The 1,288-nt window shown below is 39.0% G+C and overlaps 1 protein-coding gene across 1 annotated transcript; it reads left to right on the top strand.

Moving 5' to 3' along the window:
* Positions 1 to 64: 64 nt before the first annotated feature.
* On the top strand, positions 65 to 1,180 carry VICG_02155 (uncharacterized protein; the record flags this gene model as incomplete). The annotated part of the gene is made up of 1 exon (XM_007605538.1): positions 65 to 1,180. The coding sequence occupies one exon, from the start codon at positions 65 to 67 to the stop codon at positions 1,178 to 1,180; it is 1,116 nt and encodes a 371-aa protein (XP_007605600.1).
* Positions 1,181 to 1,288: the final 108 nt, after the last annotated feature.

Here is a 1,288-nt window from a genome sequence, read left to right on the forward strand (position 1 = left end):
TTAAATGCAAACATATATTAAGTATATCTATTTTTGAAATAAATGCCTTTGTTTAAATCGGCCCATGGAAGAGCTCTTTGAACAGGAGAGAAATGCGCGGACAAGTGGTGACATAAAAAAGCTGGAGGAGATACAGCAAGCTATCCTTTCTAACTGCCATTCTGAGGAGGAGGTCATCTCCACTCTTCGCCTCCTCATAAACAAAAGGAAGCAGGAGCCCGAATGCATAAAAAAACTAATAAGAAACGTCTTTGACACACACAGAGATATAGGATTTCTTAAGAATCTCCTCAGCAAGGTGGTTGAGGGTAGGATCTTCTTGGAAGAGGAGAGGGTTGATATCGCTGAGTATGTTAAGAACGCATTGGGAAATAATATTCAGGAGAGCTATGCCTTGGTCAAGGACATACCAGTTGAAACATTTACTACCATTTCAGACAGGAAGAGAAATATGTTTTTGTTTGAGCAGTTTAGACTCGCCCTACTGCTGAAGAAGCTGGATGATGCCGAGCTTACTTCCCGGAAGGTTCGAAGAAGTTTTTTAACAAATGAAGAAAAGATCATCTTTCTAAACTACAGCATTCTCTTAAAAATAGCACAGAACCGCTTTCTCGAAGCTTCGGAGCTGTTTTTACAGCTTAATGAGGTTGACGAGTCCAAGAAGTATGTTGCGATGGGCTCGCTCTACTGTTTAATGAGCAGCTGCTTGGCGGAGGACCGAAACATTATTGACGAGAAGAAGAGTTTGCTGAAGAAGTTTTTTGAATTTAAAAATAATGATGAGGCCATGAGGGTGTATCTTAAGACATTCTCTTCAGATCTGATAATTGATTTTGGCACAATTGACGAGATCTCGGCAAGTATTTCAAAGTATGCCGGCGATGTGAGTCAAACTTTGCTCGAGACAAGCATTATGGAGCACAATCTTTTTGTGATTTCAAGGTTTTTCTCAAAAATTAAAATTGAACAGATAGTCAAGGTGATGAATATTGAGGAGGAAAATCTGATTGGTTTTATCAGCGAAATGGTGAACGAAAAGTACTGTAATGTCAAAATCAACCAACCACAGCGATTGGTATTCTTTGGGGATAAGCATTGGAACGATAGCGTTGATGACGTTTTAGATAAGATTGTTCTTGTAAGCCATTTAATTCACAAGCAGTCTATTTCGGATAGCTAGTTGGAGATAAATCAGTTTATTCATTTACACCTCTTCTTGGTGTTCGTTCTTGTAATATTGGTGTGTAGCAGTTTATATTTGCCAGCTGATCTTTCAACCCTTTATGAG

The sequence above is a fragment of the Vittaforma corneae genome (genome assembly GCF_000231115.1).
Source record: "Vittaforma corneae ATCC 50505 unplaced genomic scaffold supercont1.76, whole genome shotgun sequence".
NCBI classification, from domain to species: Eukaryota; Fungi; Microsporidia; family Nosematidae; genus Vittaforma; species Vittaforma corneae.